This window comes from Bos indicus x Bos taurus, chromosome 2 (genome assembly GCF_003369695.1).
Source record: "Bos indicus x Bos taurus breed Angus x Brahman F1 hybrid chromosome 2, Bos_hybrid_MaternalHap_v2.0, whole genome shotgun sequence".
Taxonomy (NCBI): Eukaryota; Metazoa; Chordata; class Mammalia; order Artiodactyla; family Bovidae; genus Bos; species Bos indicus x Bos taurus.
Window position 1 is genome coordinate 127,749,705 of NC_040077.1, and position 26,759 is coordinate 127,776,463.

Sequence of the window (26,759 nt, forward strand, 5' to 3'; positions counted from 1 at the left end):
CAGATGTCTTTATTGGGTTAAAAAAAAGTTAACCTTTGATCCCGTTTTGCTAAGAATGGGTACCGTGAAAGTTTTTGTAAGATATTTTTTATGTACCTACTGAGATGATCGTATGGTTTTCCCCTTTAATCTATTAAATGTACTGAACTGCCCCCTCAAGAAAAACAAAAGATAGTCTCAAATAAACACTTTTACCCCAAATTGTTATTTATTTTCATGAGAGGGGGAAAAAAGAACCTTTTATGATAGTGAAAATATATTTTATTTTTTAATACAATAGCTGCCAGCAATATACTGGTTCCAGAGAGAGAAAAGAAAATACAAGCATTCTACAATAAGCTTTCATTTTCCTTTTCAAGTAATTAAAAAAAATGCTTCAATTCTGTTCAAGTTTATGATTTGGGGGAGTTGAAATTTTTTTCCATAATAAAAGTATAATTTTGAAAGCCCCAACCTTGGTAATTTGTAAAGGATGGGATAAAAATGATGATACAGTATAATAATGAATGTTTCTCTCTCTCTGAATCAAATACTGATTATAACCAGTGTAAGAAATTGGTTAATCAATAAATTTGATGAAATGTGTATCAAAATGTTCATGAAAAAATACATTTCTATTTCTTCTCATTTTTACCATGTAGATATTTTCTAAATGGATTATTTTAAATGCACAGAAATAAAAGCTATCTACACGCAGCTCTAAAGAGATTCAAAACAACAGAAGTAAATGTGCCTAAATTCTAAAGTCAAACAAATGAGTGTAAGAATAAATGTCAGAAACCTCTTCATTGTATACAGATTGCTCAAGGGTTTAAAGATAGTTGTATAAGCCAAAGTTACCAAGAAATAAAATCTTGTATGAATTTTATCACAAAAGTCAACAATCTTGGTAAAAGGAAATAACAGAACTATACAGAAAATCCACATCTATATTTTTTTTTAAAGGGAGAAGTTATATCAACTGAAATAGTAGACAGCCTTCCAAATGTTGAACACAAAAATTTCTCAGAATCCCTTGGAAACTATAAGATCTTCCATTCAGACTCTTATCTTGTTTAAGTGAAACAAAAGGGGTTTAAATGAAGGGGAGAATGATTCAGTAGTTGTAGAAATAATATCAGACTATTTCTATTACATCAACCCATACACTACATGAACTACCATGAAAACTTTTCATGTCCCAAATTTCCCAAGACTGTAAGCTATGATTTTTCCACAAATGTAAGATGGGGTTAAAAAGGTATGTTCTAGCGTCATCTTTTTTTACTAGCTTTTGTCCATTTGCCAATCTCAATCTCAATCTCATCTAACTTTCCTGATAAAGTAATAAGATCTGTCTTTCTACAGAAACACAACTCTGCCTTCATCAAAATTATAACAGATAGACCCTCCCCCTTCCTTGGATATCTAGAGAGACAGCCAAGTGTAATCATGGGGTACATTTTTTAAAAAGAAGAGAATAAATATCCAAAGTGGCAAACTCTTCACAACTGAATTTCAGAATGTGTTCTTCATCCCTGTTTTGAGGACTGTAGCCCTTTCCGCATTAGCCCTTTACTCTGCATCACGTAGTCCACCATTCACTTGAAACAGACGCCCTGCTTCGCCTGAATTATGCTTTAAGCTATGAGGCAAGATTCAGTATCACCTGACGCCAAGTTGGTCCTATGGTAAAAGTAAGTGAAAAGTGAAGACGGCTGTCTGTGTACTGGTGCACAAGTGATGCAATTCACCCACGGAAGCTGCTGCCACAGAATTTCTCAATATATAACCTGATAGTGCTTCTTCCTGGAACAAGATAAGTCATCATCCAATACTTAATTACAAAATGGTGGGTACCCTAACTTTGTTCAGCAATAAGGAGTTCTAAAAAAGGTAAAGCAAAGAAATCTCCCTGAGCCAAATGGATACAATATGGAGTTTTTCTTATCTTTCTACACCAAGCTAATTACCGATAGATTTATATAAATGCACAATGCTTATAAAAAATCAGGCTGCCTTCCATAAAGCCAGTGTTTACTAAACGTTAGCATATCATAGGAAAAAAACATTGCTATTTTAAAGAAATATACTTAAAATTTCCAAAAACAGCCTATGAGAAATAGCACTTCTTAAACAAGTTAGGTATAAAAATGACCAAAAACATTACTATAGTCACAACCAGTCTTTGGAGTAGTACACAGAAAGTCATTTTTTTCTTTTTTAAGTGAATAAATACCTAGCAAACTTTTATTTTCATCAAGTTTATCCTCCCTTGTTACCACACAAAAAATTCCTGGTTTAGGACTTCAGTTTAAGAAACAAACATGCAGAGTGCTATTCCTCAATGTAGCTTCAGAAAAATTTAATTGAAGGAAATGCAATGATTGAGATTAGGCAAAACTGCAGTAAATATGAAGTCACCATCACAACTGTAATTTAGTCCAAAAGGAGTGAACCATACCTTGCCTGAAGTCTAACAGTAAATGGGATGGAATAATAACCTGTTTAATCTTATTTTTAATATAGGATTTATACTGCACTCTTTAGATTATCAAATATGCTTTATAAACAAACTCTACTTGATATGTTGACAAATCCATGCTATCTTCCTTAGGCTAACTTTTACATTACTAATCATTGCACTGCTAGAGCTAAATGAACCAAGTATCAGTGTACATAGTGTTGCTCAGAAGATCTACAGACAGCAAGGCTGATGCTTACCTTAAAAAAGAGCACTTTTACAATATAGGAAGAGAGCAATAATGTTCCAAATGAATGGCACTGGACAGAATACATATAACCAGTAACATATTTAGACTGAGCGTATCAGGTGCCCATTGGTTTCTCTTATATTCATAATATGCTTGAGAAGATCTTGAAAATACCATCCTTCCCTCTGAACTTTCAGCTTTTAAGTAGTGTCAGATAGTATCATTAGTATGAAAGAAAAATGCTTTTAGGCAAAAGTAAAAATCCATGTACAAAGTAAAATAACAAAATCTGCACTGACTTTTGGTAGAAAGCACTCTTCTTGGGTGGTAACATCCTTTAGTACATATCCAGGATAGACTAAACTGAAATAGAATACTTTGATACAGTAGCAATCCTTTCATATACTCTTACTAAATATTATAAAATTCCAAAAATACATAAATATTCCTTGTACCATGCATTATGCACCAGTTTGGGCCTGACTGAAGGGGTCACGGTTACTTTTTTTTAAATTTTTTTTACGGTTACTATTTTAACAGTTGAACAGTGCACATCAAAAGTTCTGTCATCGATACACAGTGAATGGACTCCAGGGATGAAGGCTCCAGAGAGATGGCAAACTACCTTTAAACTACCGTTAAAGTGAAAGTTTGTGATGGAGTGTCTCCAAATTGGAGGAGAGGAGGATACAGGCTAGGGGATATAGGCAGGGTAAATGAATTTTAAAATAATACTGCTTAGGAGTATATATATTTCGAGAGAGCTACTATACCTTGTCTATCCTTTATCCTAATCTGGAATAACTGCATGTTCGTGCCAAATAAAGTTTCTACTTTCTAGGAAGAGGAGCAGTCTGTTAGGGAAAGTATGTTCTTAGTCAGGGGAAGATGTGAAGACGCTTCTCTCATAAGTGCTCTTTTATTTGGTAAGTCTCTTGGCTACATCACTGTATGCTATTTCAACCTCCTTATCACTGGGGCAGGTGTTGGTGAACTCATCCCTACTGTAGGCATTAGTTAGGTATCTCCAGATGCCAGTCATTCCTTTTGGAATATCGAAGTTGCGGTATTTTTTTGCCACCACCTAAAATACAAAGAGATCAAAAGTTAATGTTTATATGCCATGTCTTACAAACCAGACATGTATCTGATTTTAGGGCAAATTAATTCCGTGAACCTCTCAAAACTGCCTCTACTTGAAGTCTGTCCCCTTCATTATAACTAGACATTTAAAATAATGATAAGGACCGCAAACCACACCAGAAATTCAGAAGTGTGGTGGTGACTGCAAACGCCTGCCTTTACCAACAAGAGAAACAGTCAAGTGCAATCACTGGATAAATACTTTAAAACATACACAATAGTTTAGGTCTTTGGTCCATTTTTTGATTGGGTTGTTTTGATGTTGTTAAAAATCATGAGATGTTTGTAAATTTTGGAGACTAATCTCCTGTCAGTCACATCGTTTGCAAATATTTTCTCCCAATCTGTGGGTTGTCTCTTCATTTTGTTTGTTTCCTTTGCTGTGCAAAAGTTTTTGAGTTTAGGTAGGTCCCATTTGTTTATTCTTGTTTTTATTTCCATTATTCTGAGAGATGGATTGAAAAGATATTGCTGCAAACATACACACTAGTCGAGACCTGTTTTTCTTGACCTTGATCTTTAGTGCACAGCACAGTGTTTCACACACTGTCACTTGTGTTAGCCGCTCAGTCGAGTCCGACTCTTTGTGACCCTATGGACCACAGCCCGCCAGGCTCCTCTGTCCATAGGATTCTCCAGGCAAGAATACTGGAGTGGGTTGCTGTGCCCTCCTCCAGGGGATCTTCCCAACTCAGGGATCGAACCCATGTCTCTTATGTCTCCCCACTAGTGTTACCTGGGAAACCCAGTAAATGTAGTCACACAATAAATGCTCAGTAAATATTTTCTGCCTTGAAAAGAAAAAGCCAGGTGATCAAAGAACAAAGTTTGATGCTGTATGTAAGTGTAGCAAGCACTTTAAAGTTACCTTGAATTTTTATGCAGTCACAGAAAAAAATTTTTTCCATTTCTCATAGGCATTGATTTTAATACACAATTTTCCATTTAATACACCTTAGGGTGTTTCACCTATTGCCTAGACAACATTAAGTTACACTGTTTGGAGGTTCTAAATAGTGAGTGTCAGAATACCAGTCAAGTTTTACACACAGGGGGAGTCCTGTCTTTGTAAAAAGGTATCAGGTTTAAGAGCAACGTGACCCACATCCTGCAGGCCTACCTTGACAATGTGCAGCTTGGGCAGCAGGTTGCAGTCAGCTAGTGTCATTTCATTGCCATCCAGAAATTTACGTGTGGAAAACTTAATGTCCTCCATACTATTCTCATCAATTTCATCAGGGAGGGGAGAATTCAGATATTCATCTAGTTTCTGCAGTGTTTTCAAGAGACCTCGCTCCAAAGCTGAAAGAAAGATGGAAATGCTATTAAGAAGGAAAACCACCCAATCCCCAAAGTCTTACTTTGAAGTAAGACTTCAAAAAGTGTTACTCCTTCAGTCAGTAACTGGTCTCGCTGACACTGGGGTACAAAACAGACAAGGTTCCTACTCTCCCGGAGCTTATTTATTCACTTGGGGGGGAGAGATGAGACAAATTTACAAGTAAAACTACAGATAAATATAAAAACAAGTATGATAATTTCAGATAATGTCATCTATAAACATTTGTTAATAACTAAATGCCCCATATACAAACGCATCATGGCCCAACACAGTTGATGTCTAAACTGGAAAACAAAACAAACAAAAAAAAATGGATGAGAAAAGACAAACCTATTATTTCAAATATAGAGAAGAAAGTCTTGCTGAGACAGAGATTCTTGCCCTCAATTTTAAATCCTGCTCCTATAAAAATATTTGGATTTATATCCATGAAATGTGTTAAGAAACACCAATTCAAGTAGAGAAGCCTGAAGTTTCTGCACTGCCTTAATATATACAAGAAGCCAAAAATAGCACTATCTTATAATAATATGAAAAACAGAGGGCAGATGAGAGTTCAATTTACAATACTAAACTGGAGCCCTCTTCAGGTTTCCCTGGTGGCTCAGACGGTAAAGCGTCTGCCTGCAATGCGGGATACCCAGGTTCGATCCCTGGGTCGGGAAGATCCTTTGGAGAAGGAAATGGCAACCCACTCCAGCACTCTTGCCTGGAAAATCCCATGGACGGAGGAGCCTGGTAGGCTACTGTCTATGGGGTCTCAAAGAGTCGGATACAACTGAGCGATTTCACTTTCAGCAAAATAGAGTTTGTTGCTGTCTATTCACTAAGTCGGATATGACTCTTTGCAACCCTGTAGACTGTAGCCCACCAGGCTCTTCTGTCCATGGGATTTACCATGGGATTTACTCCATTACTAATGGAGTGGGTTACCATTTCCTTCTACAGAGGATCTCCCTGACCCAGGGGTCAAACCTGCATCTCCTGCACTGGCAGGTGGATTCTTTACCGCTGAGCCATCAAGGAAGCCCGCAAAATACATTAAGATGCTAAAATTATTATAATTCAGAGAACAGTAGCATGCAGCCCCTCTGCATATTTAGAAAGTCAAGGTCGGTGACCCTTAGCAAAGAGGGGATGGGAACACCATTAGAATGGGTATGAAGTAACAAAGACAGACCCTTGCTTATCCCTTTTAAAAAAAATTTTTTTTTTTACCTTTTATCTTCTCAACCCACCTGTATCTCCCACCCCCAGAATAGATGAGTTCACAATGATGAGTACAGTACATGTACTTGCCATAAAAGAAAGTTAAAATCATAAGGTGACACTCTGTATTACTTGTAAGTTTGAATAAAGTTGGATCCATTACAGAAAAAGGGAAAGCTTTACATGCTATATACTAGATATTTCACCAGCAACATAAATGTCCAAACACAACACTTGCTCCAGACTGCTCCCCCCAACTCATCCCTTGATCCCTTCAAAGCAGTCCAGACAATAGATGGTGGTCTTAGGTAGATGGCTGTAGGTATAAAAAGGGTTTTAGAAGTACATAAGAGATAAAAACCTTCTGAGCTTGGAAACCAAGCTGAATATGGAAAAAGGACAGAAGTATTCAACAAAACACAAACTGAAGCCCTAGTATATGCCAAGTTTTGTTCTAAGCATCATTAAATTCACTACTGAATAAAACATAAAAGGTCCCCACTCTCTGAGTTTATACCTGGGAAAATGAAAGTGGTATAGAGAAGCTGATCAACAAAAGACTCTCATGGTGATCCCTTCAGTGGGAGTGTGGAGTCTTAGCCCCTGGACCACCAGGGAGGTCCCTTCAGCTTTTTTTAAGTGGAGGTGTAGGTTATAGGGTATGCGTGCATCCAATTTTAGTAGAAATTGATCAGTTTTCCAAGTTCAGCACAGCAAGCAGCAGGTATGGACGTTCCAGTGACTTCACAACTTCAACATTTGGTATAGTCTCTTTAATTTTAACCCTTTTTGAGGATGACAGATTTGGTTTTAATCTTTTCCTCTTTATTGCCTCTTTGGATATCTGCTTTTTGTAAAGTGCTGTTTGCTCAGTTTTCTCTTGGACTATCTGTTGTACTGACTTGCAGTTTTTTTATATACTGCAGATGCAAATTCTTTGTGCTTCCATGTATTACACATTCCTTCTTGCTTTTCACTTGCTTAATGATGACTTCTGATGAACATAAATCACTAAACCTAATGTAGTCCCATTTATTTTTTTCTTTTATGATCAGTACTTTGTGTTCAGCTTAAGAAACCTTCTGTTCAGTTCAGCTGCTCAGTCGTGTCTCTCTTTACAACCCGATGGGCTGCAGCACACCAGGCCTCTCTGTCCATCACCAACTCCCAGACTTTACTCAAACTCATGTCCATCGAGTTGGTGATGCCATCCAATCATCTTATCCTCTGTCAGCCCCTTCTCCTTCTGGCTTCAGTCTTTCCCGGCATCATGGTCTTTTCCAATGAATCAGTTCTTCGCATCAGGTGGCCAAAGTATTGGAGTTTCAGCTTCAGCATCAGTCCTTCCAATGAATATTCAGGACTGATTTTCTTTAGGATGGACTGATTGGATCTCCCTGCAGTCCAAGGGACTCTCAAGAGTCTTCTCCAACCCCATGGTTCAGATGCATCAATTCCTTGGCACTCAGCTTTCTTTATGGTCTAACTCTCACATCCATACATGACTACTGGAAAAACCATAGCTTTAACTAGACAGACCTTTGTCAGTAAAGTAATGTCTCTGCTTTTTAATATGATGTCTAGGTTGCTCCTAACTTTTCTGCCAAGGAGCGTCTTTTAATTTCATGGCTGCAGTCACCATCTGCAGTGATTTTTGAGCCCCCCAAAATAAAAAAGTCTGTCACTATTTTCATTGTTTCCCCATCCATTTGCCATGAAGTGATGGGACCAGATGCCATGATCTTAGTTTTCTGAGCTTTAAGCCAACTTTTTCACTCTCCTCTTTCACTTTCATCAAGAGGCTGTTCAATTCCTCTTTGCTTTCTGCCATAAGGTAGTGTCATCTGCACATCTGAGGTTATTGATATTTCTCCTGGCAATCTTGATTCCAGCTTGTGCTTCATCCAGCCTGGCATTTTGCATGATGTACTCTGCAAATAAGTTAAATAAGTAGGGTGACAATATACATCCATGACGTACTCCTTTCCCGATTTGGAACCAGTCCATTGTTCCATGTCCAGTTCTAACTGTTGCTTCTTGACCTGCATACAGATTTCTCAGGAGGCAGGTAAGGTGCTCTGGTATTCCCATCTCTTGGGAATTTTCAACAGTTTGTTGTGATCCACACAGTCAAAGGCTTTGGCATAGTCAATAAAGCAGAAGTAGATGTTTTTCTGGAATTCTCTTGCTTTTTCGATGATCCAATGGATGATGGCAATTTGATCTCTGGCTCCTTTGCTTTTTCTAAATCCAGCTTGAATATCTGGAATTTCATAGTTCACATACTGTTGAAGCCTGGCTTGGAGAATTTTGAGCGTTACTTTGCTAGAGTGTGAGATGAGTGCAATTGTGCAGTAGTTTGAGCATTCTTTGGCATTACCCTTCCTTAGGATTGGAATGAAAACTGACCTTTTCCAGTCCTGTGGCCACTGCTGAGTTTTCCAAATTTGCTGGCATATTGAGTGCAGCACTTTCACAACATCATCTTTTAAGATTTGAAATAGCTCAACGGGAATTCCATCACCTCCACTAGCTTTATTTGTAGTGATGCTTCCTAAGGCCCACTTGACTTCACATTCCAAGATGTCTGGCTCTAGGTGAGTGATCATCATGGTTATCTGGGTCATTAAGATATTTCTGTGTATTCTTGCCACCTTTTCTTAATATCTTCTGCTTCTGTTAGGTCCATACCATTTGTCCTTTATTGTGCCCAACTTTGCATGAAATATTCCTTCAGTATCTCTAAATTTTCTTGAAGAGATCTCTAGTCTTTCCCATTCTGTTGTTTTCTCTATTTCTTTGCATTGATCACTGAGGAAGACCTTATCCCTCTTCTTGTTATTCTTTGGAACTTTGCATTCAAATGGGTATATCTTTCCTTTTTTCCTTTGCCTTTCTCTTCTCTTCTTTTCTCAGCTATATGTAAGGCCTCCTCAGACCACCATTTTGCCTTTTTGCATTTCCTTTTCTTGTAGATGGCCTTGATCACTGCCTCCTGTACAGTGTCATGAACCTCTGTCCATAGTTCTTCAGGCACTCTATCAGATCTAATTCCTTGAATCTATTTGTCACTTTGAACTGTGGTGTTGGAGAAGACTCTTGAGAGTCCCTTGGACTGCAAGGAGATCCAACCACTCCATTCTAAAGGAGATCAGTCCTGGGTGTTCTTTGGCAGGAATGATGCTAAAGCTGAAACTCCAGTACTTTGGCCACCTCATGCAAAGAGCTGACTCACTGGAAAAGACTCTGATGCTGGGAGGGATTGGGGGCAGGAGGAGAAGGGGACGACAGAGGATGAGACGGCTGGATGGCATCACCAACTCGATGGACGTGAGTTTGAGTGAACTCCGGGAGCTGGTGATGGACAGGGAGGCCTGGTGTGCTGCAATTCATGGGGTCACAAAGAGTCAGACACGACTGAGCGACTGAACTGAACTGTATAATCAATCATAACGGATTTGATTTAGGTCATACCTGAAAACCACTAGTGGTTTCCCCAACTTTCTTCAATTTAAGTCTCAATTTGGCATTAAGGAGTTCATGATCTGAGCCACAATCAGCTTCTGGTCTTGTTTTTCCTGACTGTATAGACTTCTCCATCTCCAGCTACAAAGAATATAATCAATCTGATTTCGGTATTGACCATCTGGTGATGTGCATGTGTAGAGTCGTCTCTTGTGTTGTTGGAAGAGGGCGCTTGCTATGACTAGTGCGTTCTGTTCGCAAAACTCTGTTAGCCTTTGCCCTGCTTCATTTTGTATTCCAAGGCCAAACTTGCCTGTTACTCCAGAAATCTCTTGACTTCCAACTTTTGCATTCTAGTCCCCTATGATGAAAATGACATCTTTTTTTGGTGTTAGTTCTAGAAGGTCCTCACAGAACCGTTCACCTTCAGTTTCTTCAGCATTACTGGTTGAGGCATAGATTTGGATTACTGTGATATTGAATGGTTTGCCTTGGTTATCTAAAGGCAAATTATGAAGCTATTCTCCATTATCTTCTGGAAGATATTTTACCAAGTATATTTATATCTCTAATCCACTTAGAATTGATTGTGTATAGAGGGATGTTTTTTGACTCTGCATTCTGTTTTTTGTTCTATTTGTCTATCCTTCTGTTAATACCACACTGTTTTAGCTACTGTACCTTTACAACACATCCTGATATCAGGCAGTATAAGTTTTCAAACACATCTTTCTTCAAGATCATCTTGACTATTCCTGGCTCCTTACATTTCCCTCATAAACTGTAGAATTAGCGTGTTAATTTACATGTGTGTAAGCACACGTAGACACACACACAAACTGTTGAACTTCTGAGTGATCTATAGATTCAACACAACTTCAATTTGAGAACTGGCATCTTTATAATTTTGAGTGTCCCAATCTATGAATATCATTTTTTAAAATTTTATTCAATTTTATGAAATTAAAAGAGATTGCTTCTGTTTTCTATGCAGAAGTCTTGTCCATTTTTGTTAAGTTTATTCCTAAATATCTTATATTTTTTATTGTATAAATATTTTTATCACATCTTCTAATGCTTCTTGCTAGCAGGCACAAATAAAACTCATTTTTATAATAGCCTCATATGCAATCACTCTGATAATTCACTTTTTTTTAATTCTTAGGGTATGTCTGTAGATTACTTTGGATTTTCTACATTTTTGATTATATTAAGAATAATGACAAATTTATCCCTTCTTTCACAAGTCTCATATAATGCATTACTTTTTCTTGCCTATTATGCTGGTCAAAACCACCAATACAATGCTAATAGAAGTGGTGACAGTAGCACTGTGTTCTAGTTTTGGTTTGAAGAGGAAATCTTTCACTATTCCTCTATTAAGTATGACTGTTCTGTGGATTCTCTGTCAGATTAGGGAAATTCCTTGCTATATATAGTTTATTTTTTTTAATAAACATTTTAATAGTATTAAATTTTATCAAGTACTTTTTCTGCATCAATTGAAATAATATCATAGTTTTTCTCTTGTATTCTATTATTGTGACAATTTGAATAGATTTTTTTGAATGTCCAATCTTCCATTCCTGAATTAAACTCAACTTGACTATATATATGATCTTTTATCATATTGCTGGATCTGGCATATTTTGTTTTAGCCTTTTATGACTGTTTGAGAGAGACTGGCCTGAAAGACTCCTTCCTTTTGATGTTTTTCTATCGTTTGACCTTAAAAAGCAAGCTCAGACGTATTTCCTCTTTTCTGTTTCCTGGAAGAGTATATGCAAGACTGATGCTACATCTTCCCCAAATACTTAGAAGAGTTCATCAGTGAAGCCATCTTTGTGAGATGGTTTTTAATTATAGATATAAGAGAATTCACATCTTGAATCACTTCTTGTAATAATTTTCTTACATGGTACTCTCTGTAAATTTATGCAAGTGTTTTCAAATTTATAAACATAAACATTTTCATAATATCCTCCCCAAATCATTTAAATGTAAGATCTGTAGTAATTCCCTTTCATTGCTAATAATGGTTATTACCTTCTTTTACTTGATTTTTCCTGTGAAGAATTGATCAATTTTCTTATTATACTTTTCAAAGAACTTTTAGCTTTGCTAATCCTCTCCTAGTTTTCTTCTATTTCATAAAATTCTATTCTTTGAGTATCTCATTCCTTCTACTTTCTTGGGTTTAATTTGTTGATCTAACTAAATCCCTGAGGTGGATACTTTAAGGTTACCAATTTTTAGCTCTTTTTTTCTAATATACGGATTTAGAGCTATAAATTTTCCTCTAAAGAAGCTTTGTGTGTGTATGTGTGTACACTCAGTTTTGTCAGACTCTTTATGGCCCCACACACTGTAGCCTGCCAGGCTCCTCTGTCCATAGAATTTTCCAGACAAGAATACTAGAATGGGTGGTTACTTCCTACTCCAGGGGATCTTCCCAACCCAGGAATTGAACCTGCATCTCTTGTGTCTCCTGCACTGGCAGGTGGATTCTTTACCACTAGCACCACCTGGGAAGCCCAAATGATAGCATGTAAGTTTAGACGTGGTATATTTTCATCATGTTATTCTTCAACCCGTGGGTTATTCAGAAAGACACTGCTTATTTTTCAAACATGTAGAAATTTCCTAGCTGTAGTTTTGCTACCAATATCTAGCTTATTTTCTTTGTGGTTGATATGATGTCAATTTCTTTCGGAAAATTTTTCAGATTTGCTTTATGGTTCAGCTTTATGGGTTTCCCTAGAGGCTCAGAATACCAGACCACCTGACCTGCCTCTTGAGAGATCTGTATACAGGTCAGGAAGGAACAGTTAGAACTGGACAAGGAACAACAGACTGGTTTCAAATCAGGAAAGGAGTAAGTCAAGGCTGTATATTGTCACCCTGTTTATTTAACTTATATGCAGAGTATATCATGAGAAATGCTGGATAAAGCACAAGACGGAATCAAGTTTGCTGGGAGAAATATCAATAACCTTAAATATGCAGATGACACCACCCTTATGGCAGAAAGCGAAGAAGAACTAAAGAGCCTCTTGATTAAAGTGAAAGAGAGTGAAAAAGTTCGCTTAAAGCTCAACATTCAGAAAACTAAGATCATGGCATCTGGTTCGATCACTTCATGGCAAATAGATAGGGAAACAATGAAAACAGTGACAGACTATTTTTCGGGGCTCCAAAATCACTACAGATGGTGACTGCAGCCATGAAATTAAGATGTTGCTCCTTGGCAGAAAAGTTACGACCAACCTAGACAGCATATTAAAAAGCAGAGACATTACTTTGCCAACAAAGGTCCATCGAGTCAAAGCTACGGTTTTTCAGTAGTCAGGTATGGATGTGAGAGTTGGACTGTAAAGAAAGCTGAGCACCCAAGAATTGATGCTTTTGAACTGCAGTGTTGGAGAAGACTCTTGAGACTCCCTTGGACAGCAAGGAGATCCAACCTGTCCATCCTAAAGGAAATCAGTCCTGAGTGTTCATTGGAAGGACTGATGCTGAAGCTGAAACTCCAATACGTTGGCCACCTGATGTGAAGAACTCACTCACTGGAAAAGACCTTGATGCTGGGAAAGATTGAGGTGGGAGAAGAAGGGGGCAACAGAGGATGAGATGGTTGGATGGCATCACCAACTCAATGGACATGAGTTTGAGTAAACTCCAGGAGTTGGTGATGGATAGGGAGGCCTGCATGCTGCAGTTCATGGGGTTGCAGAGTGTCAGACACAACTGAACTGAACTGAACTGAACTGAGTGGCTCAGATAGTAAAGAATCTGTCTGCAGTGTGGGAGACCTGGGTTCAATTCCTGGGTTGGGAAGATCCCCTCGAGAAGGGCATGGCAACCCACTCCAGTATTCTCACCTGGAGAATCCCCATAGACAGAGAAGCCTGGCAGGCTATATAGTCCACGGCGTTGCAAAGAGTCAGACACGACTGGGTGACTAAGCACACACACACACACACATCAGCTTTACAGTCAATTCTGTGTTTCATGTGCATTTGAAACACAAGGGTATATTCTGCAGTTTGGGGGCACTGTGAGATTAAATTTATAACATCAGTGAGATTAAACTTGTTTACTGTCTTATTCAATTCTTCTATATTCTCACTGAATTTTTGTTTTTGGCAGATTCTAACAGTTACTAAAGGAGTCAGTTAAGATCTCCCACCAAGATTGTGGATTAGTTTATTTCTCTTTTAGCTCTGTCAATCTGGTTTATATATTTTGAGGGTGAAAGGGAAAGTCGCTCAGTCATGTCCGACTCTGTGATCCCATGGACTATACAGTCCATGGACTTCTCCAGGCCAGGGTAGTGAATTTATTTATAAATATAAATCTAGAGTTATTTTATTTTCTTGGTAGATTGATCTTTTTAAATCATTCTGAAACGTGTTTCATTATCTCTAGCAATGCTTCTTTCCTCAAAGTCTACTTTGTGCAACGTCTATATAGCTTTACCATCTTTCTTTTGGTTAGTATTTACACTGTTACATTCAACTTTCCTGGGTCTGATGATCTGTCTATCTATCTGTGTGTATTTCAAATGTGTGTGAAGGGGGAGTATTTCTTCTTGTACAAAAACAACTATTTTTAATCCTGTTAGCAAATTTTGTTTTCTACTTGGGAGTATCTGAATCATTTACATCTAAACAAACTTTGGTTTAGAACTGCCATCATACTGTTTTCTATTTGCCTATTCTTGTTCTCTTCTACTTTCTTGCCTTCTTTTGGATTAATTAAAATATATATATTATTATTCATTTCTCCCTCACTCATGTATTACACATTTTTTTGGCTAGAATGTTTCCTTGACTTACTAAAGCTTAATTATAACTTTTACCATTTTCAGGATAATACAAGAGCCCTAGAACACTCTAACTGTATTTAACTGCCTTCCTGTCTCACCTGGGCTTCCTTTGTGGCTCAGCTGGTAAAGAATCCACCTGCAATACAGGATACCTGGGTTCAATCCCTAGGTTGGGAAGATCCCCTGGAGAAGGAAAAGGCTACCCACCCCAATATTCTGGCCTGGAGAATTCCATGGACTATACAGTCCATGGGCTCGCAAAGAGTCAGACACAACTGAGTGACTTCACTTCACTCACATGCTACTATTGGTTTTTCTATTAATTTGACATATATTTTAAATCTCAGAAGTTACTACTGTTCTATACAGACAGTATTCATTTATATTTTGTAATATATTTGTACTACTTTTTGGTTTCTCTTCCTTCCTACATCTCTGGGTATTCATTTGAAATCATTTTCCTTCTGCCTGAAAAGCTACTTTTAGCAGTATTTCATTTAGTATGAGCCTGCTAACATGAATGTTTGGTTTCTGTTTATTTGAAAATGTCTGTTTTGCCTTTACCACTTAAAATTCATAAATAAAAAACAATCATTACTTTCTTATTGTTCAGTTGAAAAACTTGATGAACATATGTTAAGAGAACTGATTCTCAGAGCAGCCACAGGACATAAAGTAGATATTATCCTATCTTACAGATACTGAGATAAAGGAGAAGAGAATTTGCCCTTTCTCAACATCAAAGAAAGGAGACATCTGACATCTTGGAATTTGACTTGTTACAACTCCCTGAATATTATAAAGTGAACTGTAAATTTCAGAGGCTCATAGAGGAGGAAGTAAGAAAAAGCTGACTAGTTAGCAAGTATATGGATCCAGAGGATCTTCCTGACCCAGGAATAGAACCAGGGTCTCCTGCATAGCAAGCAGATTCTTTACCAACTTAGCTATCAGGGAAGCCCTTATATGGCTCCAGGGCTGTAAATATGTGTCAGATCTTGAGGCAAAAATAAAATACTTGGAAGTGCTTGCTTTCACTTTTGAAGATTCAATATGCTTCTGTCAAAAGCACTGAATACAGAATAAATACACATTAGATACAAGGACTTGTTCTTTGATCAGATTACAATGAACAGGATAGTGGCCTACAAGGAAAGATAATAAGGAATTCAAACACTGAAATAATGTCTCAAACGGCACTTGAGTGGCATGACCAGTCTAAGCAAGTTTACGATCTCTGATCTGCTCTAAATAAATCCTTTTCCTGAATTAATTCTCAAAAGTATCCAAAAGAAAAATAAAATATCCTAAATTTACAAGGTCTCTAATGTACAGTGTTTACATTTGTAGCTGTAAGGCACTAAAATTCAGAGGCTAACAGAACATTACAATTGCTGCCCTGTAATTTTGGACTTAGCAAAATACCTGCAATGAAGTCGACTTGCTGTACTCGGCCAGAGTTAGTGATTTTTCATAGTTAAGAATGCTGGAATAAAGGGTGTATTAAAGAAAACAAAGAAGGATGAATTAGTTTGATACAATTTTTATGTAACAATATAAGGAATGGATAAAAATGAAAAATGAGGTAACGAGAACTAAAAAATGAGGTAACAAGAACTAAAGAACATCACTTAATAAACATAATAAAGTTTTGAAGACAAACCATCACAGAGGAATTTGAAGTTGGTTAAGATGAAAATCTCAAGGGTAACCACTAGGAGGCAGTAGCAGGCCATCAGAAAGTAATTCCTTTCGTGCTGCTGTATGGCGAAACAATACAATATTGTAAAGTAATAGAAAGTAGCTCCTTTCATGTTGCTGTATGGCAACACCAATACAATATTGTAAAGTGATTAGCCTCCAATTAAAATCAATAAATTTATATTAAAAAAAAGAAAGTAACTCCTTTTTTAAGCTCCTTGTCTTTTGTAACTAATAACAAGCACTATTATTCTCTAATACCCCTACTGTATTAATGCTGTATCTCTAAGAAGGTATTTCAAAAGTTCTCAAAAAAAAATTACGAAGTGCAACAGAGGCTATACAAACCATTTTTAAATTTAATTGTGAAAAATAAAAATATTAACAAACACTCTCACAAACACACCAGGATCAGAAGTGTGGGGATATGAATACCTTCACGGTGGGATGATAAACTGGTATAGTCTATGGAGAACAAAATCTTTTGACCTATTTGAAATCTAGCACAAGGACATCAGAGGCAGCACAGTTTGTCATAATGAAAAAACTTGAGGCACTCTAAATGTCAGTAGTGAAATAGTTAACCAAAAATATCCATATTATGGAATATTAAGCAGCATTTCTTAAAGTGAGGGAGATCTACACTTTGAAATGGAAGTATTTCTACCATATAATACATGATAAAGACAACTGCTGTGTGTGTACACACACACACATACACACACAAATACACATTTAAGTACAATATGTGTGCACAGAAAAAAGAAGGAGACATCCTAACTGTTGGGGAACAGGTTATATGATTGACTCAAAAAGGACACTGAAGTTTTATTAATTTCTGTACTATTTTAACTTCTTCAATAAGCATGAATTACTCTATGAATTGTGTAATTTGAATGAGTAAGAACAAGGCAGAAGGCATTAACTATAACAAGACAATTTCTGTTACAGAAAAAGAATATAATTTATAGTGAAGAAAAAAATTATGTGCACTTACATCAATAAAACTATTTTAAAGCTACTGCTAGTTTTAATAAAGAGGTAATCTTACACAAGCAATTTTTAAAGATCTGGTAACATGTTGGCAGAAAACAGAGAGAGGTATTAGGTACTTAAAAACGATTAAATACCCAATACAGTTTCACTGCTACAATGATGAACAATCATCCTCTATTTCACACACTTTTTGGCGGAGGGCAGGCAGCACAAGAGAGGAGGTAAACAGGGAGGGAGAATAAACTTTGAATAAAAAGGAACTAATCAGAACCTAAAGATTCCTTGCCTCCATCTAAAAATGGGAATTGAGACATTATGGAATATGCCTCTGAGGATATAATGGCAGATTCATCATTGCTAAATTCACTGACCTCTTAAGAATATTATAAACATCAACAGACTAACAAATTATCTATGGGTTACATTTGGGAGCTTAATAAATTATATAAATTAAGGGCATCACAGAATTGGAAAAAAAAAGTGTGAGATCTGGGACAGGTCATACCTAACCCATCCCATAAAAGTAATTACCCATTAATTTCTCCTTTAATGTTTCAAAAGAAAACACAGTTACTCTCGGTCACCTTTACATGTTACTAAAGAATTATATGTTTTATCTATCTATGTTTCCTTTATTTTATTCTCTAAATCTTTTTTATTTACTCTGTACCCTGATATAAGCATTGGCCCTTTTGTTTCACTAGCCCAACTGCTAAAGTATCCAAACATCTAATCCCTTACATAGATAGAAGTAGGTCCTAAAAGGCCTTAAAACTGTCCAAACACACTGAATTTTGTGAAATATTTAATAGGTTTTAAAAACCAATCAAAGACTTGCCTACTTTAATTTACCATGTAAAATAAAAAATCTATCAATGTGTATGTAGGCTGTTTATTATTTGGAGGAATAAGGAGGTAGATCATTAAGGCTTATTTAAGGTATTTAATTGTACTAAACAGACAGATAAAAGACCTGCAACAAACATACACAAGGGAGACCCAGTAAGCTCCAAAGTGATTTGGAATACTGTTTTCTAAAGTCTCATGGCAGTGTGGGGGGAAGTTGCTTGGCAACTGGAATTCTTATTTACCAATAGGTAATTTAATATAAAAAGCCTTCTAAGTTATGCACGGTATAATCCACTATGTTGTTTGTTCTTATTGGTTACAGCATTCAAAGGACAGTAAATGTAGGTGGCTACTTAAGACAGGAACAAATTGATAGGAAAAAATAGAATACAAAGTTATACTTAAGTGAGTCACTTTCTCCCCTCGTCTCCTCCCCCATTCCCAGCCCTCAAAGCAATTTTTTTTTTAAAGCAGACACATTTTATTTCCCTCTCCTCTTTACCAAGCATCAAAAGAAATTTCAACCACCCTCTAGTTTCCAAGAACCACACTGAGAAATAAAAACATTATGACTTTAAGAGAGTTCATAGAACAAGTTCATAGAAGATGTTCAGCAAGAACATCTGGGTGTACAGAGAACAGTCACCTGCAGGAAGGAAGGTAGAACAGAGGAGAGATACTGTCTCTGGATAGGAGGGGCCCCAGTGAACTGTTTACTGAGTGTATAAAAGACTCATGCAGAACCATTAGTCAAAAAAAAAAAGACAATTACTAAGGAAAATTGCTCCCTAGCTACGGCAGCTACTCAAACACATTTAATAGATGTAAGACAGGCCTGAGCACTAAAGTTTTTCCTTTCCCTATAGAAACACGATTTCATGCAGTGAATATCATTCCAGAAACCACTGAAATTCAATACTAAATTGTGAAATGCTGCAATTTAAAAATTTAATAGTAATTTTTAAAAGCCTGAATAGCTTGGCAATCTACCCACCGAAATAACAGAAGGAAATCGGCAAATGTGTCAACTTTTTAAAAGATGTTTATTCTTGCTCAACTGGCACTGATATTTTTTCCCTTTGGTATTCTTGCTCATTTGGGGCCATAAACTCCACCCAAAGAACCCCACCGAAGCTACCAAACAGTCTAAAATTATGATGGATTATATATAGTGTCTTTAGGAATTGGCGCTTTGGTAATTACTGTTACTTTTAATTAAACACTAATGCTCTCTCTATATAGTTTTTGGCAGAAAGAACAATGCTTAACATCCCAAAGAAAAGGCGAAGTGACTGAACGGTGTTGTTAGGACAAGGTTCATTCAATGGGACCTCTTTTAAAGAGACTTTCCTTTTACTATATGTAAGTTTGCTAAATGAAATAAGACAGTGTCCTTTAATAAATAAAAGAAGGAGGTAGCATCTGCACTACACAAACCATTCTCACCAGGAAAATAGGACTTGAAGTGAAAACCTTAGTTTTAGCATACAGAGACCTTTGCAAGGCTGGTGTGTCCAAATGCTCTCTTAGAGGAACTCCAAAAACTCCAATTAACCATAAGGGTAATTAGCACAAAAATCCACCCAGGCTGACTTTAGGTTCCTGGCACCCAACAATAGTTTAAATTAAGCTATATCAATCTATTCCAACCACTACAACCACCCAATCCATTGTTTCTGAGACACTGTAATTTTCTGTATAGCTCCCTTCATGGTAACTTCTCAGAAGAATATAAGAACAAATCCATTCAATAAATATTTAATCACACACCCACTTTATGCTAGGCACAGTTAATCAAAAAGAAACAGAAAAAGAACAATTTAAGGACTTACTCTGGTTTATCATCAAATCTCTGATCAACTCTGAAAGCTAGTTTTTAATACTTTAAGGAATGGCCTCCAAAGTAATCATTTATAATCACTGTCATAATAGGGTTTTCTGATCTTTGTTCCTGTTTTTGTTTTGTTTTGTTTTGGAGGTTTTTTGGGGTGTAGGTAGGAGGGACTGGTTCTACATTGCTAATTCAACCACTTGTTTTTTTTTTTTTTTTTTTACCTTCATTAGCCTCTGGCCTGGAATTCTTGATATATGCAGAGAATTTGGCAAAGATGTCCATTCCAGCAGTATTTGATTCTGGGTGTTTTGGTGAAAGCTTTAAGTACCTAAATGAAAAATGTAATAATGGATTATACAGCCTCTAAAGATATATTAGCATAAATCCTCTCAATCAAACCATTGTGCTAGCAGTTACTAGACATCTTTTAACAGTTATTACCCTAAGAAATGCCATCACCAGTTTTCCACAGTACTTTTAAGATGTACTTTTCCTTAGGAAACAAAGTTCTGCACAGTGCTTTTGTTCATGTATTAATATTCTTGGCATCCAAAGGGCATCCGCACCCCATCTCCATTTTATAAATTAAAATTCTGGGAAAACAATCTACTTGTTCAGAGAGTGGTGCCAAGTCAATGGGCGTCTTAGTAAGAGAACTCTAGAGCAGAGCTGTCCAAGAGAACGTTCTGTGCAGACAGAAATATTATATATCAGAATTGTCCAATATGGTAGCCATTAGTGACTTGTGGCTATCCAAATAGGAATCTAAATTAATCATAATAAAGTTAAAACTCATTTCCTCAGTTGCACTAGCCACATTTCAACTGCAGAGCTTTCTCAGATAGGAATGCCAAACAGACATCTTTGGTATGCCATGCACTGAGCCAGCCGTGTACAACAGTGCCACAGAACCCTGGCAGTAGGAAAAGAATCTAGACTGGCCAAATTTAGGTCAAGGACAAAAACAGCAGGAGGCTGATCATTCACTTTAGCCCTACATTCAGGATTTTCCAAAACTTCCCATATATGAAATACTGTAAGGGTAACACTGAGCAACAGAAAACTAAGACAGAAGAATTTTTCTAACAAGTGCTCTGTTGTGTTATTACAAAGTCTTTCTACTTTGAGAAGAGACATTTCATGACACAACAACTTTTTTAAAAAGACACACACGTGTATTTTATATACTTAAATTTCAAATACATATACTTAATTTTTATTTCTTCCTTAAATTGGAAAATATACATGAAAAAGCCTAATTCTTTACTTTTCCCTTCAGTAGAGTTTGCAGCAACTCATCAGAACTAGAGAAATTCAGACTCTTAGCACCACTTTAGGAAAGACTGTTCTATTCTTAAAAGCCCTGCAACACTTCCCTGGAAAATGGACTGGGGCAGTAAAACTACAGAAAAAAAATCTTACATTGAACTAGTTATTCAGATTTATTCATACATTTTAAGATGCTTTCTTACCACTTGTCTTTAAATTGAAAACAAAAAATTTTTAGGAAAAAAATTTAGTCCAGTTGCAAGTTGTAGTTTCAGGCTAGTTTTTATAGTCATATTTTTTATGTTTACCATTTTAAATTCAAGAAAAGATATCTTCTAAATTAGACATAGTACTATACTGGGAAGGAGAATATAAAATATCTATTGAATACCTATATGCTCAAGTTATTTCCTTTTTAATATCTATTTTTAAGCTTGAAAGGTTCTTTATAATTAGAAGTTAAATTAACTACATAATGAGCTTTTCAGTGAATGATTACAGTAAATAAATTTCACCTGAGTGTATGTAATGTATATTATATGTGTGTGTGATGTGTGTGTTTATATATAAATATACATGTATAACATGTTTTTTTTCCTGTTAACTACAGAAAACTTTATCATCTCTCTCTCTTTTTTTATTCCCCTCTGCCTGAGCTGAAACAGTTAATTCCAGCTTCAACATCCCTGGATTTCCCTTGACTATGAAAATAACCAGCCTGTAGTTTAAATAGTTCCACCACTTTTAATACAGTACCTTCATTGACTCATTCCAAAGAAAATATAGTGCAAGGAACAAAAGCGCCTCTTCAGTACACCTATGTCTTCCTCTAGCCAAGTTTCCAAATTTACTCTTCTTTTCCCCAACCAATATTTAAGAGTACCTACTTTTTCTAATGAAGTAAACTTCATAATTCTCAAAGTAACTTATAGGGAAGTAGATTTGAATTATAGATTATTTATATATTCATTTTATGCATATATTTATTTATTCTAATAATTAGGTACCTACTATGTGTCAGAAGTTGTACTAGGGTTATAAAGACGAACACACAGAATCATACTTACCAGAGACCTATTTTAATGAGCAGGTAAAAATGTAGGACTTGCAATCAGCATATCCTTTATTACATGGAAACATATACTATTACAACTCTTTAAAAAAAACAAAACACTACTGTTCTCTAAAACAGGTTAAACATGCCCTATTCTTCTCCAAGACAAACCATTAAATTTGTAGTATTAATTTAATGCATATAATACTATAGGCACACCGCGAGTGTACACCGAGTACACCGAGACTACTCAACCTCAATCTCTCATTTTGCTGAAAGGAAATTATATTTCGGAAAACTTACATAGTTACCCTCAAATCACTGGACTAATTAAAAGTATCATCAAACTCACATCTCCTGTCCCCAAGTCCAGTGCTGTTGTTTTTGTATTATTACAGATCAAGTTCAAAAAGATAAATCAAATACTAAACCATTAGGCCCAAAATCAGTTGTCAACTTTTTTGCATTTCCCCCAAACACTGGATTTTAATAATTCATTAGTAGTAGTACTGGCAAACTGCTTGACTAAGCAATACTTTTCAACTATTATGAACATTTACTTTAACATTTAATAAAACAAAAGTAAATGATTAATAAAAGGCTATGTGTCAACCACAGAACAGACATGCACATCCAGGGCATTGAGACTTTAAGATCAGTCCTTTATTACATCCTATATCACATCACTGACTAGTATTTATGGCAGACTAGCTAAGAGTATTTCCATCCTTTAAGAAAAATCTCAGACATTTTCTCCTTTCTTGTGTTAATATGAGAATAAAGTGTGGTTATACAAGTCTATTAAATAACTCCTGTAAATTCAAGTTTCATTGTTATTTCTCTTAAAAAAAGAAAGAAAGAAAGAAAAAAGGCTTAACAACAGTTTATAGAACTTTTCTCCAAAATTATCTAGCTTCCTCTATCCTCCTCTCCTTTTATCACAGTAAGTGGGCCAAGTATACAAGCCTGCTTCAGTTAAAAATCCAAATTTCAAAGTTTTTAAAAAGCTTTTGGTGGGGGTCGGGGTAGGGGGTGGCAAAGTAGTTCCTTCTTTCAAGCAAGGGGGAAACTGAAAAAAAACACCCCAGAAGAGAAGACAGTTTCTCCATTAAAACCTATAGTTACCTAGACTAGCAAAAACTCCTTGATTTTAGCTTTTCATTAGTCTCTAAATTCTAAACAACTCTAGAATAGCTTGCATTTGTCACGATTAAATCAGAAATGTTCACATAAAACCCCCTCTGTTCTCAGTTTCATCAAATGCCAAAAACATGTTATTAGAAATGCTGGATTCTAGTTCACCAGCTTACACAACTCTTCTGCCTTTTTTCTCCTCCTCCTACCTGGAAACAAGCAGGCTTACAATCAGTGTAAATAGGATCAGCTAAGGACCTGAAGACCTCATCCTAGAGAAAAGGCTGATCCCTGACTGCCCTAGAACAGAGGAAAGGGAAAAGAATGCATGTGATGATCCCAGAAACACTTCCTTCTCTCTCTCTCATCCTCTAGAAGCAAGTCTGCGTGACAGAAAATATGCTGTTTGATCAGCATTTCACATTATGGGTTACAGAACCCACTAAGGGCAAAGTACTCTCAATCCAAACATGCTGCTGCTGCTGCTGCGTCGCTTCAGTCGTGTCCAACTCTGTGCAACCCCAAAGACGGCAGCCCACCAGGCTCTCCCATCCCTGGCATTCTCCAGGCAAGAACACTGGAGTGGGTTGCCATTTCCTTCTCCAATGCATGACAGTGAAAAGTGAAAGTAAAGTCGCTCAGTCATGTCCAACTCTTAGCGACCCCATGGAGTGCAGCCCACCAAGCTCCTCCGTCCATGGGATAGTCCAGGCAAGAGTACTGGAGTGGGGTGCCATTGCCTTCTCCGAAACATGCTGCTCCCATGCATATAAACAAAAACTCATCAGAAGTTAAACCTCCCCTACTTTTTAAACAGGGTTCACTAAATTAAGCTGGACAACCACTTTCAGTCCCACTTGGTCATCACAGTAAAACAAACTCCCTTCGCTTTCTATTCTGCCCTTCCTCTAAACTTGAGCTAGCCTTCAATTTTGTACTCACTAAAGCACAATTCCAATTAAAGACTCAACATTTTACCTTTAACAAAAGTCAAACTCAACCAAATGAAAAATAGGAGAGGAAACAGGTTTTTGAAGGCATATAGATCTAGCTTTGAAAGGAAGTATGCCAACTCTGCCCAGGTGGCGCTGGTGGTAAAGAACCCGCCAGTCAATGCAGGAGACATAAGAAAAGCACGTCCAATCCCTGGGTCGGGAAGATCCCCCGGAGGAGGGCATGGCAACCCACTCCAGTATTCCTGCCTGGAGAATTCCCATGTTCAAAGGAGACTGGCAGGCTACAGTTCATGGGGTCACACAAAGTCAGACACAACTGAAGCGACTTAGCACACAGCATGCACATGCCAACTCTGCCACCATTAACTGTGAAACCTTGCACGAATTATTTTGATTATTCATCTTCAGTTTTTCCATAAAGTCTTGGAGAGGATTGAGATACTCCACAAAATACTCCGCAATGCACAGTGCATGGCACACTATTAGCACTTGAATGTTAGTTAATAACAGCAGAGGCATTAGTAACATCAAAAATACTCCCTTCTATTTAAAGTAAAATTTTTAACTTTATTTAGAAACTCTCTTCAGAATATAAAGTCAAAGTTGTTAGTCAATCAGTTTTGCAATCCCATGGACTTCAGCCTGTCAGTCTCCTCTGTCCATGGAATTCTCCAGGCAAGAATACTGGAGTGGGTTGCCATTCCCTGCTCCAGGTGATCTTCCCTACCCAGGGGTTGAATCCAGGTCTCCCGCATTGCAGGCAGATTCTTTAACCATCTGAGCCATCAGAAACATCAACATAAAAACAAGGAAAATTAACCACAGAGAGAATTTAGCAGATTATGAACCCTTAATAACAGAAAGATTTCCCAATTTTTAAATTATTTAGATGAAAAGATCATCTCTGGTTAGAGTATCTTTTTAAATATGCCCAAATGAAATGAAGCTAAATTTTCTATATATGAAAAGCAAAGTGAAGAAATTCCCTGGTGGTCCAATGCTTAGGACTCTGCTGTCACTGCTGAGCACCTAGATTCAACCCCTGGTTGGGGAATTAAAATCCCACAAGCCACAAAATGTGGCCAAAAAAAAAAGTGAAAATGTTTATTTTCAAAGTCCAAATCAAATTAAAAATGCTATAATGTCTTAGTCCTAGATGCCAAAAAATTAGAATACTTTAATATTAGCTCCATTAATATTTATTATGGAGCTAACATTATTTATTAATAACTTTAATATTATTAATATTTATTCCCTCTTAGAAAAAATAAGAATAATGAAATTTGTTGTTGTTATTGCTGATATTGTTGAAGAAGAAGGTTAGGAGAGAATATGTAAAAATGCCCCCATTTTACTGAAATGGTATATAATGTTATCAAATACTGACTTCAAAAATGTAAATATCCTTGGAAGGATTTACACCATAAACATTTCAGACTATGATTTGAAACAACATACAATTTCCCTCCCAGAAAACGAATGTCATTCAAACTGTTTCTCTATTTATAATTTAATGTTGATACAATAATCTACAGTTATGAGAGAAAGACTACTTTCATTAGCGTCTGAGGATAAACTAGTGAATATGGAACTTTCCTCACAGCTGACAGACTTTAAAAATGAAAAGGGTAAGATACACATATACAAAAAAAATAAAAAGAGATCTGGCAGGTTCTATGTTCTCTCAAAAGTTATTTCCACTAAGTTGAATGAATGTCCACAATAGTTCATTACTGATGTATATAAAGCTTCCGTTTTTATTTTATAAAGATCTGAGTTTCAGTTTATCAGTATTGTAACTATATACATGGTCTGGAGGAAAAGTCAAACACAGTTTTATAGATATTTGTCTACAGAAACTTTACTAGGGATGGAAGGTAGGTTAGGACTCTTGGAAAGTAGAGATAAAAGAAGTTTGAGGTTCTCAGAAAGACAGGAAGGCAGAGGACAAACATTAGAACACAGGATTAAGAAAGTGAAATTTTAAGCTTAGTATAAGACTGCTGAATAGAGGGCAATTCTGTTCCCAATTGAAGATGAACTAGTTGCAGACAGGGGTCTCATTACTCACATACCTCCTGGCAGCTTTCCTGCCTACCATCTTCAACCCAGCCACATCCTTAGGTCCTCCAAAGAAAGTTTATTCAAAATTATTTTTCTGCTTGGAATGTCTGTCATCTTCTCATTCACCTGCTGAATGCCAATCTTTTTTTTTTCAATTACAGCTTAATTCAAATGTTATCTCTTTCTCTAAAGCCTTTCCTGATTCCACTCACCTTCCCATAG

The 26,759-nt window shown here is 36.6% G+C and overlaps 1 protein-coding gene across 1 annotated transcript in view; it reads right to left on the reverse strand.

Annotated features, from left to right (window-relative positions):
- Nucleotides 1–246: 246 nt before the first annotated feature.
- Nucleotides 247–26,759, reverse strand: part of CLIC4 (chloride intracellular channel 4) — a 77,054-nt gene continuing 50,541 nt past the window's right edge. The window contains exons 4-6 of the mRNA XM_027520132.1: nt 20,282–20,388; nt 4,957–5,138; nt 247–3,777 (exon numbers count right to left, since the gene is read on the reverse strand). Coding sequence (XP_027375933.1) covers nt 3,613–3,777; nt 4,957–5,138; nt 20,282–20,388 — 454 coding nt within the window. The 3' untranslated portion in view covers nt 247–3,612. The remainder of the gene's footprint in view (nt 3,778–4,956; nt 5,139–20,281; nt 20,389–26,759) is intronic.